General features: G+C 33.9%; 1 protein-coding gene and 1 pseudogene across 2 annotated transcripts; both read left to right on the top strand.

Moving 5' to 3' along the window:
* Positions 1–4,917: 4,917 nt before the first annotated feature.
* LOC127087477 (guanine nucleotide-binding protein-like NSN1) lies at positions 4,918–9,031 on the top strand. Of its 2 annotated transcripts, none has more exons than XM_051028360.1 (9): positions 4,918–5,119; positions 5,204–5,448; positions 5,999–6,098; positions 6,199–6,375; positions 6,461–6,675; positions 6,951–7,215; positions 7,725–7,904; positions 8,027–8,235; positions 8,496–9,031. In XM_051028360.1, the coding sequence occupies exons 1-9, from the start codon at positions 5,101–5,103 to the stop codon at positions 8,886–8,888; spliced, it is 1,803 nt and encodes a 600-aa protein (XP_050884317.1). In that variant the 5' UTR covers positions 4,918–5,100; the 3' UTR covers positions 8,889–9,031. The 2 variants fall into 2 exon arrangements, with proteins under 2 accessions (XP_050884317.1, XP_050884318.1); XM_051028361.1 differs by having other exon boundaries at positions 6,202–6,375.
* A 217-nt stretch (positions 9,032–9,248) lies between these two features.
* Positions 9,249–10,714, top strand: LOC127082591 (elongation factor 2-like; annotated as a pseudogene).
* The last annotated feature ends 2,278 nt before the right edge of the window (positions 10,715–12,992 follow it).

Below are 12,992 nucleotides of genomic sequence, written 5' to 3' on the forward strand. Positions count from 1 at the left end.
TTATCAAAGATCTAACACTAAAAACCTTACTGGCCCTCTTCCACCTCAATAGAGACATGTGTGAGTCGGTCTATGTAAGATCTCAAGCTATATTTATTCCCTTGGATGACCCCGTTCAGGGCAGATTTTTTTATCGGTCGTCACTTCTAGATTGCGAATTGCGTAGAAAACCCCTCACATAATTTCCCCCAAGAGTCGATGCTTCAGTATGGCAGACCATTGAAGCACAATCAGGCCAACCCGATCGAGTTTAATGCATATATTTGCACTTGGAGGCATCATCTGTGTTGAAGTAACTAAGATGATCGTTTACGAGTTGTTCATGCTCATCAGGATCTCATTTTTTGTCGTATTCATTTAGATTTGGTGGCTTCTCCATGGACTTCGGGATCTTGCTCTCGAAGATTCTTACTGATAGTGGATGCTTTGTATGTATCATTTTTGTGAAATTTTTTGCTCGAGTCAGGGAAGGAACGTGACTTCCCGATCTCCCCCGAGGCTCCGGGGATGAGTATGAAGTTTCTTGCTCTTATGTTGATCCTTCGACTAAGGGGCCCCGTCTCTCTTCACCCTAGTTGGTTTTGGGACAATAGCATGAGTAGTTCCTAACGTAACCTCTTAGATGATATTTCTACGGGATGAAGTGTTATGAAGGATTTCTTCCAAGCGTTGGATTTTCTCTTCAAGCAGATGCTAGTTTTGTTGTCGAACTATGTTAAACATATTATTCAATAATTTGTTAGCACCTTGTACACTAAGGTTTTCTTGTTGAGCATGTATCGAGGTTTGCTTGTTGAGAATGAAGGTTTGACAAGGCTTCTGGTTGTATAATCGAAGGTGGTGAAAGAGTCTCACTCAGAGTAACTTGAATAAATCTGACTAACTACGAGGCTTGAACCAGATCTGGATGTAGCGAAACAACTGTTATAGGATCTATGGTGTTTGTGGAGGAGGGGGTTGTGGTTAACTACTTGATACTAGAGTAGTAACAACGTCTTCACGCTCAACGACATATTGAGTGACCTTAGATCTAGCTATCACCAATAAATGTAAGAATTTAAGGTTTGGAAATTCGAGGAAACAAGATTGAGATTATATTTGATTGAATCAAGATATAATGAATCTTCTCGCTTGATTGAGAGTGCTTTTGCTCTATTGATTTGACCATATTGCAATCAATGAAGTTGAAATGCAGGTGTAAATTTATGAAAATCGTAGGAATCAGAAGTCAGTTACCATATACGACACCATTATTCTGTTATGAACCCAGGAGTGTATATTGGTATGGCGGTGATGGAGAATCATAACTTCTGACGTAGTGGAATGGGACCCCTACATGGTTAACACTCCAACACTCAAGTCAATATGTGAGGAATAAGAGAGGAATAAAAATTGGATTTAAAACATATATATATATATATATATATATATATATATATATATATATATATAGAGAGAGAGAGAGAGAGAGAGAGAGAGAAGAGAGAGAGAGAGAGAGAGAGAGAGAGAGAGAGAGAGAGAGAGAGAGAGAGAGAGAGAGAGAGAGAGAGAGAACTTGCTTTTTGTTAGAAGTGAAAAATAGAGAATCGTTTGATGTACTTGCAGTTCATATCTATTGTGAAGATTCTAAAACGAGTGAACCGTGGTGGTCGACCCAAAATAGTCATAAAAGTAAAAAAAAAGCCTTTTTTTCATCTCATTTATATGAGAAAATCATGAAAATAAATCGATAAACATTCCCTCTGCATCCTACTTTTGTGATCGTAGTTCTAAATATAGAGATCATCTGCATTCTAGTGACGCAAGAGAATCCAAAAAGTTTCAGGTATCAAAGTTAAATAAAACATAAATTATGATGCATATATGTTTGACATTTTGAACTCAAAGTTTAATACTTATAGTGGTTGTTCAAATCATATGACCAAAGATATAAATATTGTCTCTTATTTTTTAAAAAAGGAGACTTTTCTTCTCATGACAACAACAAAGGTAAATATTTTGGATTTGAGACTATTAATAAGAGTTCTAATATTACCTTTGAGTTGTTGTGATTGTTGAAAATTTATAATAGATTTTATTTAATATTAAGTAAATTGTGTAACAAAGGTAACAAAGTATCACATAAATCTTTTATATGCAAGGTCTCTAAAATCTGGGAACAAACTCTTTCCATTAAAACTTTTTCAAAATTCTAAAAATACCATAACTAAATAAAAACTCCTACACGATACCTTTGATGAACTAACCCTATATCCATTCTAAAGGTATAAGCTTTTGTTTATGCATATATTATAAGAAAAAGATCTATTAGAAGATAAAGATGAGGAAAAACAAATTCAAAGAATGAACAATTTCGAAAAATTATCATCTTAATAAATAACATAAGAAATATCTCAATAGAAAACTACATCATTAAACAAATCAACTTGAAGAATGTGAAATGCAAAAAGAAATCCAAAGCTCTACATCAACAAAAATGAAGAAGGTCAATAAAGACTTTCGCTCAATGAACTAATCTCAAAGCTAAATATTATCATATGTGGGAGAAGTATGATCTTATGTCCTACTTAAATGTACCTATAATGTTTAGACAAGTTATTTTCATCCTTTTTACTCGTTGTGCTTCATCTTTCTTTCATTTGTGATTATTTGTTTTACCTCTTTTTGGTAATGTCAAAATGGGAGAAAAATGAGTATACTTCAATCATTTTTCTTCTTAACCTCTCTTATAAGTCACCTTCGTGTGAGATGTTTTGTCATTATCAAAAAATGGGAGAATACAACTCAATATGTTTAACTAGTATACTAGGGTCTAATGATAACAAAAGGAATCATATAAGAACTATCACAAGCATCATCAAGGATGAAAAAGATTGAAGCAAGTCATAAATCCATAAGGTTCTGATGTTTGACACAAAATGATTAATTGCTAAAAATAACATCAAAGGAATTGCAGTTTGTACAAATTCTCTGGTGATATTGTGCTTTATTTTGTATTTATATAGTTTGGATCATTAGTGTGTAAATAAGCAAGAATAACTCTTAAAACACCAAGACAATGCACACACTCACTTAAAATAATTTGCAAAACTTAATATATTTTTAAAATCTTAAAATGGATTATGGGTAATGTCTAATTGATTATAGATCATGCTTAATCGATTATATAAGGAGAATTTGACCTATAGTCGATTATGAATCATGTCTAATAGACTATGGGGAAAATCGCTTTATAATCGATTAAGGAAATTACCTAATCGATTAGGAAGTCGTTCCAACAAACCTTTCATTTTTTTACTAGGTCTAATTAATTAGGACAGGTTTCTAACCGATTAAAATAGAATTCTAATCGATTAAATAGTGGATCCGACCCAAAAACTTGTTTTTAGTAAAATTCATCCTCTTATATAAATTAGTCTCGTGCACTCTTCCAAATAATAGAAATATGAATACCTACTCTATTTTATCACTCATTCTCTTCTCATAAATAAATTTTATTCACTATATTGTCTTAGTACTCAGAGAGTGAAAAAATTATATTGAGAATTGTGTAATTATGTTGATATGTTGAAATTGTATATTTAAAAGGTAAAATTGTGCATTTGTAATTGACTTGTTTTAAGTTAAAATTGTAAAAAATTTAGTGTACAAAAAGATTTGATGGGTTGAACCTATGTAAAAGCTCAACTTATTGATATTCTAAATTTTAAGAGGAAACTCTTAGGGAATGGAAGAAACTGCATGGTTTAAGGTTAAACCAATAATGTTTTTAGTATGATCTCTCTAACTCCACCTCTTTACTTTATGATGTATATTTTTTTTACGGCTTAATTTGTACTTCTACTCACTTCTTATAATCAATCTTTTATATAATTTTTTTTGAAAATCATATAACAAAATTCACCATCTATCTTGTTTTTAGAGTCACTTATTCAACACAATGTGTATAAATCATTTATAATTATAACACTGAACACTTTTGTTCACTAATTTATTTTCCTTCCTATATACATGAGCAATGTTGTTCTTTGAAAAATATGTGCTTCTAAGAACATTGTTATTCCTGAAACTTTATCACAGATAATTTGTTTTATCAATGCCCATTAATATGTAATTTAATTTGGAGGAGATAGTGTACATCAATTTATTTAAGATGGTTTGATTAGAAATAATTTTACCACAATTCTTCATTTGATTGGTAATCATCATTGCCTTATGAAAATATTCAACAATTTGTTTTTTTTCTTCATCTAGAACAATCTAATTTGTCTTCTTAATATTTGCAAATAACTTTTTTTTAAGTCTGTCATCACCAACATGATTTTTCACATATATTTTGTTCTCTATTTTTTTTATAGGAATTTGTTCATATTTTATAGATATTTATATTTGTTTGTCTTTCTTTGTTATTTTTAATTTTCTTAGGATTTTGACCTCTTTCTATTTCTTTTTACTATTTTTACTTTTAAAAAAAATAAAATTTTTACTATATAAAACATTTGCAATCAATTTTATTATGTTAAGCGAGAATATAATTTGTAAAATAATCACACGAAGTGAAATAAGATTTATGTGATCCTTAAAATTGACCTTAAAAAAGCCTATGAATAAATTGAATTGAGTTTTATCACGAAAGTTATTTATCGTTTAGATATTCCTCTTAATATTAAGAGTATTATCTACCTTTGCATTAAATTTCTCATATTCTCACAATAATCAAATACAAATCATGTGTTTTTGGTCTAGAGTCTTAAACAAAATTGCAAAAATTCATATTTTTTTCATACCAAAAACATTAGAGATAATAACATTACTTGTACTAGTGTGACTTTGTACTAGTGTGACTAAAACTTATATTGAGATTCTCAAATTACTCTTTTACTAAGTTATCGATATGCATATATCTTTAGATATTTTTCCCCACACATTAAATATTACACATAAAAAACACAATTCCAAGCTGTATATATAGGCCTCTAAACCCTAATAATTCCATGTTGCCACATTACCGAACTAAAAACCCTTCCTCTCTCAGCCTCTCATTTCCTCTCGTTCAACCCTTCCTCTCTCGCCTCTCATTTCCTCTCGTTCATAACCAAAATGGTGAAGAGAAGCAAGAGTGAGTAAATCAATTACTTAATCTCTTTCATCGTTATTGTTATCATTGTTTAATTGAATCCATTGATCTGGTTTTCATTTGCAGAGAGTAAGAGTAAGAGGGTTCCATTGAAGAAGAAGTACAAAATCCTGAAGAAAGTGAAAGAGCATAACAAGAAGAAAACCAAAGAGGCTAAGAAGCTTCTTCAAAGTGGTAAGAAGAAGGTTGAGAAGGATCCTGGTATTCCCAATGATTGGCCTTTTAAGGAACAAGAGCTCAAAGCACTTGAAGCTCGTAGAGAAAAGGCTATTCAGGAATTGGAACAAAAGAAAGCAGATCGGAAAGAAAGGGTATTGTTTTTTCTTTTCAATTTTGTTTAATTAGGTTTTGATATTAAGAAAAAAATAATTTGATGTTTTTTATTTCTTATGGTTTTTGATAAGTAATTGTATCAGAAAACAATGGGAAATCTTCAATTCTCTAGTTGAAGTCTACTATGAAGATTTGTTGTGATATAGCGTGGTTTGTGAAATATTGAAAAGAACAAAATAATGGGAAATCTTATCTGATAATGAATTTGTGAGATAGGCATGCTTGGTTTTCTAGTTGAAGTATTTTATGAGGATACTTAGTTTACGAACTTTAGATTTCACTACTGTATTAGACATTTGTGTTTCATTTTGTTTTTCCCTCTAATGAAACCCTTTAATGTCAAGGAGCTGTGTTTCTAATTCCCTCTTATACTAGTATACTTCAAAGATGTAGGAATATTTGTATTATGTGTTAAGCTTGATATAAGGTGATTTACAAAGTTAGAAATCCTTTCTAGTTTTGTATGCATTGTATGATTTCTATTTTCCTAATAATTTGAAACTTTACAATGCTCAACCCTTGTTTCAGGCTCGTAAAAGGAAGTTGGGCTTGCCGGAGGATGATGATAACTCTAAATCAGTTGAAACAGCTTCTCTAGAAAATGTTGCCACTGCTGCGAAGACTAAAGGTATTTTTATTTTACTTTTGTTGCAAATTTTGTTCCGGTCAAATAGTTTTGTCTTGCAGAATTACTTGTCTTATATTCATTATGTTTTTTTGTTTTTTAGTAGATAGTTCGGATAGGGCCTTTTACAAGGATTTGGTAAAGGTTATTGAAGCCTCTGATGTCATACTTGAGGTCCTTGATGCCAGAGATCCCTTAGGTACTCGCTGTGTTGACATAGAAAAGATGGTGATGAAAGCAGGACCTGAGAAACGACTTGTGTTGCTTTTGAATAAAATTGGTAACTTTCCTGCTCACCTTTTTATCCCCTTTTTCCTTTTAGGATTTTTTTTTCCATTGAGTACTAATTTGTGCTTTTAATTCAGATCTTGTTCCTCGAGAATCTGTCGAGAAGTGGCTTAAGTACCTTCGAGAAGAATTACCTACTGTCGCTTTCAAGTGCAGTACACAACAGCAACGATCAAACCTAGGGTGGAAATCTTCTAAAAAAGTCAAACCAAGTAATACTTTGCAATTGAGTGATTGTCTCGGAGCGGAGACACTTCTCAAACTATTGAAGAATTATTCAAGAAGTTACGAGGTAACAGAAGATCATTTTTACGTCCATTGTCATAAGCTTTATGTTCATAATTTAAAACGCCATTATGTTTGCAAGTGTTTTTTATAATATGGTTGAATTATGTATCGCATTTTCTTATTGTGATCAAGTAAATTTAGGAGTTAGTATAATTAAACTGATTTTTGCAATTTCTGAATAGAAGTATCAATCTCCAAATATATTTTATGAATTCATCTAGCTTCACTTCTAGTCTTATAATTCATGGTTCTTATCTATTTTGTCTTTGTCTTTCACAGATCAAGAAGTCAATCACTGTTGGTTTGGTTGGACTTCCCAATGTTGGTAAGAGTAGTCTTATTAACAGTTTAAAGAGATGCCATGTTGTCAATGTCGGTGCTACTCCTGGGTTAACAAGGTCAATGCAAGAGATTCATTTGGACAAAAATGTTAAGCTGCTGGATTGCCCTGGTGTTGTTATGCTGAAGTCTCAAGGAAATAATGCTACTATTGCATTAAAAAATTGTAAGAGAATCGAAAAGTTAGAGGATCCAATTGGCCCAGGTACTTCAAGTCATTTCCTTCCCCCATTATTTAATCTACACATTTAGTTCTTTATATTGGATTAATATTACTGGAAATGGCTGGTTGAAGCTTTATGTCCTGTGTATCACTTGTTTTATCACCTTTAAGTTTTAACTATTAAGACTATTTTCTATCTGGTTCGCTCTCCCTCTCCTTGTGCTTCCATGGATGCCTAAAACCACTAAGACATGACTTTATCTTCATTTTTTACTATGAGAGCTATCCTAGGTTTCTGCGTTATTAATAATATATTCCTAATCCTATCTTTACTTTCTAATTGTTAACTGTCATAATGCCAATTTATGTTATTTTTTAAGTTGAATGCTTGGCTGCATGTTTCTTTTTCTGGATGTAAATCAAAGTTTGGTTAATTGAAATCATTTGTTAAAATGTTTTGAAGCCTCCTTAGAAATTTAAATTTTGAAATCTTGACTTTTAGGCTCTATTATGAAGGCTAATCCTTTTTTCACTTTTCTGCGACAATGCAGTGAAAGAAATTCTCAAGCTCTGTCCTGCCAGGGTGCTGGTAGCTCTTTACAAGATTCCAAGTTTTGATTCAGTTGATGACTTCCTACAGATTGTGGCTACTGTTAGGGGCAAGCTCAAGAAGGGTGGAATAGTTGACATTGAATCTGCTGCAAGAATCGTACTTCATGATTGGAATGAAGGTATGCTTATACATAATGGAGTAAGCTAGATGAATTAAAACATGTTTCTTTTGAAGTTGAAAATTATGAAGAATTTGGTTTCTTGCCAAAAGTAAGAAAAATTTTTGATTGCACTGTTTCAGGTAAAATACCATATTATACTATGCCCCCAGTTAGTGAAGCAGAACCTTCAGAGGCCAAGATAGTTCCAGAGTTTTCTAAAGATTTTAACATTGATGAAGTCTACAACGGTGAAACTTCTTTTATTGGTACCCTTAAATCGACTATTGACTTAGATCCTGTTGAAGTTCCTTCAAGTTGCCCTCTCAACTTTGATGAGACAATGTTAGAGGTATGCTTTTGATGTTTCTGCTTCTGTTTTATTAAATATGTTGAAACTTGAAATACTGCTTTAAAAAAGGGCCTTGGAATCTTACACATTTATCTTACTGTCTGTTTGGGTTGGAGGGAAATGGACGAAGGTGTGATTATTTTAAATTGTTATTCGGTTTAAATTTTGTTATTTGGGAATTTCAAGACCCTTTTCATAGTAACATATTTTTAGTCTGTTTTTAATTAAAACATCTTACCGTCTTACAATTTTTTTTGTAGGATAATGAACATGTTACTTTGCCAAAACAAGATGAAGCTCCTGAGAAAGTGGCTGACAATGATGAGGATGAATCCATGGAATCTGATAAAGATGATGTTAGCAAGAACAAGGGTAAAACAGCAAGTAGTAAACAAAATGAGAAGTTATACACAGCAGATGGTATACTTAATCCAAAATTGAAGCGGGCAGAGAAGAAGAAAAAGAAGAAGGCTAACAAAGCCGGTTCATCTGATCCCATGGATGGTGATTATGACTTCAAAGTTGATTACTTCAAAAAAGACACAATGGATGTTGAAGGTGGCAGCGGTGATGACGGCAATGATCGTCATGATGAACAAGTTAACTCTGAGGTTCCCATGTCTGGCGTTGAGGTTGATGAACGATTAGGATAGACATGGTTTAAGGTTGCGCTTTGGAACATTGCCTTTGTTTTTCAATATCTTAAATTGTTGCATTAGTTGATACAGCTATTGTATATACAATTTTGGCAAGACAGGAACTATGATTTTCATTACAAAGAGGATTTGTTTTCATATATTTTTTCCAGGTTTGAAGCATGACTTGTTTATTTCTTGGGTGTTTGATAATTTAGGGGAGTGTTAAAAATGCTTAAGGCTAAGCACTGTTTAACAAATTACTCAATTTAAATTCTATTTATTGAAACAAATTGCGTTCACAATGGAATTTTATAATTCTATAATTTCCTGTCCAATTCAGTTTTGATATCCGTTGCGTGAAAATTCTTAAACTGATCGGAGGTTACTGCTGCACTCCGTATTACTGATGGAGCACTTGTGGTTGTTGACTGTGTGGAAGGTGTATGTGTCCAAACTGAAACTGTGCTTCGACAAGCCCTTGGAGAAAGGATCAGGCCTGTTCTTACCGTTAGTTAATAAGATGGACAGGTGCTTCCTTGAGCTTCAGGTTGATGGAGAGGAGGCGAGTTATTGAAAATGCTAATGTGATTATGGCTACATATGAAGATCCACTTCTCGGTGATGTTCAGGTGTATCCGGAGAAAGGAACAGTTTGCGAAAATGTATGCCTCAAAATTTGGTGTTGATGAGTCCAAGATGATGGAGAGGCTCTGGGGAGAAAATTTCTTTGACCCAGCCACAAAAAAATGGACCACCAAGAATACTGGTTCAGCCTTGCAACCGTGGGTTTGTTCAGTTCTGTTATGAGCCCTATTAAGCAGATCATTAACACTTGTATGAATGATCAGAAGGATAAGTTGTGGCCTATGCTTACAAAGCTAGGGGTCACCATGAAGTCCGATGAGAAGGACCTGATGGGTAAGCCATTGATGAAATGTGTCATGCAGACCTGGCTGCCAGCAAGTACTGCACTTCTAGAAATGATGATCTTCCATCTTCCATCACCATCCACGGCCCAGAGGTACCGTGTTGAGAATTTGTACGAGGGTCCCCTTGATGATCAATATGCAAATGCTATCCGAAACTGTGATCCCGATGGTCCTCTGATGCTTTATGTCTCAAAGATGATTCCAGCATCTGATAAAGGAAGGTTTTTTGCTTTTGGCCGTGTATTTGCCGGTAAGGTGTCAACAGGTTTGAAGGTCAGAATTATGGGACCAAATTATGTGCTTTTGGCTGTGTATTTGCCGGTAAGGTGTCAACAGGTTTGAAGGTCAGAATTATGGGACCAAATTATGTCCCTGGGAGAAGAAAGATCTATATGTGAAAAGTGTTCAAAGAACTGTCATTTGGATGGGAAAGAGACAGGAGACTGTTGAGGATGTGCCCTGTGGTAACACTGTTGCTTTGGTTGGTTTGGATCAATTTATCACGAAGAATGCTACATTGACAAATGAGAAGGAAGTTGATGCCCACCCTATCCGAGCTATGAAGTTTTCTGTCTCTCCTGTTGTGCGTGTTGCTGTTCAGTGCAAGGTTGCTTCAGATCTTCCTAAGCTAGTTGAGGGTCTCAAACGTTTGGCTAAGTCAGATCCTATGGTCCTATGGTTGTCTGTACTATTGAAGAGTCTGGAGAACACATTATTGCTGGTGCAGGAGAGCTTCATCTAGAGATCTGTTTGATGGACTTGCAGGATGATTTCATGGGTGGAGTTGAGATTGTTAAATCCGACCCTGTTGTGTCCTTCAGGGAGACTGTTCTAGATAGATCAGTCCGCACAGTGATGAGTAAACCACCCAACAAACACAACCGGTTGTACATATGATTTTTTATATTTAGATCGTGTTAGTAAATGAGTTTATAAAACAAAATATTGTATTTTACATTAAAAGTTGGTAATAATTATTTTAGGTTTCATCGCCATTTTAAGTTGTCGATTAATAACAAAATTTGTTATCGTAGAGAAGAAAATGTTAGGATTGATACATGAGAGTTTAGAATGAAGGTGGAGGAATCTTTTCACAAAACAATTGGATTGGAGTAATGTTGATTTTTGTTATATAATTTTATCTTGAAGGAAAATGTTATTGCGTTGATTTCTTATCTTAATGTTGGCTACTCAGTAAAATATGGTTATTAAATTCTTATTTTCAAAGGATAAATTGTCTCGAACGCAACACACAAGTTCATTTAGAACTAAGTTATGCAAATTAAAGTGTCTATGTTCGTATGGAAGTTGGTAAATAATAGAATCCCCGCTAAAAATAATTTGGAAAGATGTGGAATAATACTGCTAGGTTCGTTGGGATGTGCAAGGGTTGTGGAAGAGATGAGAATTCAAATTATCATCTATTTTTTGAGTGAGTTTTTTTGGACATATTTGAAGCAATGCACTGCAACCATCGAGGATCGTAAGTGTTCATCTGAATGACATTCATATTCATGCCCTTAAATTTTGTGGTTCCCATTCTTTTAGCATGAAGATTAGAAAATGATTTCAAGTCACATAGTTGACAAACACTAAAGTTATTTGAGAGGAAATAAGTGTGAGTATTTTTTACATTTAAGAAACAAGACCTTTACAATTGGTTGATAAGAAACAAGATCAGCTTTATAAGAGTTCATCACAAAGTTTTAGAGTTGTTGTTCACGGATCAAAAGTATGCACTTCTTTTCTTTAGGTTTTTTGTACTGTCAATTTTTTTTATCACCTCTCTTTTACATACATATAAACATGCTTTTACGATAGGAATTAATCTTGACCAACTACCATAAATGATAGTCAATATTAATTCTAAAGCAAAACCAATCTCAACCATTCATTTCTCAGTGGTCCATATTAGCTCCTCTATTCTCACATGCTCGCTTGATATGCTACTTGTTTATATGATATTTGGAGCACGTCCTTTAGAAATGGGGGTGGAAATGAGAAAAAGTTTGTTATGTAATTTATTTTATATTGAAGACAGTGTATTAGAAGTTAAGCAGAAGTGAAAATGAATTAAATTGATAGTTTGAGAGAGAATTCTCTGAATTCTCTCTGAACTTCATGCATGTGAATGAGTAACAACAATCAGTTGAAATTAGTTAAATTCTCCTAACTGGTAATTGTGTCACTTTATTAGAACTAACTGCCTATAAGAGTATAAGTCTAAAACAGAGTTTAAAAGGGCTGAATATAGCAGCTAGAACTTGCTGCATAAGCATGATAACTCTGCTACAGTATACAAATTACACTGTATTTCCACCTCAAACTCAAGGTGGTTGATCAAGTGCTAACCTATCAAATACCATGAGTCTGTCTCAAAGAGTAGTAAAATGTAGTGAGGAGAGGGGCTTGGTGAGAATGTCTACATTTGGATCAGAAGCAGGGATATGATGGACTATGACATTCTTATCAAGTACTTTCTCTTGCTCAAAGATGCTGAGATCCATATGTTTGGTCCTAACATGAAGCACTGGATTGTGTAATAGGGATGCATTACTTAAGTTGTCACATTAAGTGATAGGAGTTTGGAAATTGACTTCAAGCACAGTAATCAAGGACTGCACCCGCAATTTCTGCAAGCAGTGCTAACAGTGCTTTTGTGTTCTGCTTCAATAATGATTCCAGTTACTATTGTTTGCTTTTAGGACCACCAAGATATTAAGTTTGGTCTAATTGGGTGTTTGGAAATGCAACCATTCATCTCTCACTGCGGGGTATAGCTCACTTCTCCAAGGAGTAGCTTCGTGCTCACTGCACGGTACTACCGCGAAAATGGTGATTTCCAAATACAATATACGATAGATGCATGATCCAGATGTGGACTTCAGTCATAAGGATCTCACCCTCAATTTGTGTCAGTTCAGAAAAGGCAATATATGGAAGCACTTCAAGTATAGTTTCTAGATGATTTTGGTGGGATACCGGTCTCCAACTAACCCAAGAGTGTCAATGATAGCCATGATCTTCTAAACCATATCGCAACAGCATGTGAAGAGCATTGAAGGCTGTTTCCATTTATAATATTCAGGGCTAATGTTTCCAAGGCCGCGACTGCTTCAGCCAACAATGGAGGAATTGAATGACTAACATCTATGCCAGCTGTCACACTGTTATTAGTTGATGTTATATC

The sequence above is a fragment of the Lathyrus oleraceus genome, chromosome 5 (genome assembly GCF_024323335.1).
Source record: "Lathyrus oleraceus cultivar Zhongwan6 chromosome 5, CAAS_Psat_ZW6_1.0, whole genome shotgun sequence".
Lineage (NCBI taxonomy): Eukaryota > Viridiplantae > Streptophyta > Magnoliopsida > Fabales > Fabaceae > Lathyrus > Lathyrus oleraceus.